Source organism: Salpingoeca rosetta, assembly GCF_000188695.1.
Source record: "Salpingoeca rosetta unplaced genomic scaffold supercont1.4, whole genome shotgun sequence".
NCBI classification, from domain to species: Eukaryota; class Choanoflagellata; order Craspedida; family Salpingoecidae; genus Salpingoeca; species Salpingoeca rosetta.
In genome coordinates, this window is record NW_004754930.1 from 1,511,194 (window position 1) to 1,512,008 (window position 815).

The 815-nt window shown below is 63.1% G+C and overlaps 1 protein-coding gene across 1 annotated transcript in view; it reads right to left on the reverse strand.

Annotated features, from left to right (window-relative positions):
* PTSG_11719 (uncharacterized protein) overlaps positions 1–815 on the reverse strand; it is a gene marked incomplete at both ends in the record, with an annotated part of 12,802 nt that overhangs the window by 5,530 nt on the left and 6,457 nt on the right. The window contains one exon of the mRNA XM_004997313.1: positions 25–665. Within this exon, the coding sequence (XP_004997370.1) occupies positions 25–665 (641 nt within the window). The remainder of the gene's footprint in view (positions 1–24; positions 666–815) is intronic.

An 815-nucleotide genomic window follows, 5' to 3' on the forward strand; every position in this document is an offset into this window, starting at 1 on the left:
TGTAACGGGCAGAGCAGTCCGCACGCGAAGCTGACGTCTGGTCTCGTGCGGTTGGCCAGGTACAGGAGCGAGCCGACGAGGTTGCGGAAAGGCAGGCGTCGGTCGGGCTGCTCGCTGATGCTGGAGGCGTCGATGCCAACACGCATGGGCGTGGACACGCTGGCTGCGGCTGCCAGGTTGTAGTCGTTGACGATGTCGTTGATGGCCTGTGTCTGCGCAATGTGCAACACCCCGTCAGCTGGTGACGTCAGGTGAAGGCCCAGGTACCAGGTGAGCGGGCCCAGGTCCTCTGCCTCGAAGCTCTCCTTGATCTGCTGCTTGCAGGCACGGATGTGGCGCTCGCTGCTGCCGCTGATGATGAGGTCGTCGACGTACGTGATGATCCATGTGCGCTGTCCGTCGTCGTGGAGCTTGGTGAAGAGGCAAGCGTCGACGTTGCTTTGCGCCCATCCGTTGGTCTTGAGGAAGGTGTGCAGCTTCTTGGCCCATGCACGGCCAGCTTGCTTGAGGCCGTAGAGCGGCTTGAGCAGCCGGCACACCTTGCCCGCGTAGCGTTGAGCGCCGTCGCCGATGTCGGTGAAGTGCGGCGGCAGCTTCATGTACAGCTCCTCCTTGAGATCAGCCTGCAGGTAAGCCGACTTGAAGTCGAGCTGGTGCAGCTGGTGCTGTCGTTGCAGGGAGACGGCGAGCACAGTGAGGATGGTCTTGGCTGCTGGTGTTGGGGCGTAGGTCTGGTCGGAAGTCGATGACCCGGTCGCTGGCTGAAGCCCTTGGCGACCCGAGCGTGCCTTTGAAGCGCGTCAGCGTGCCTTCCG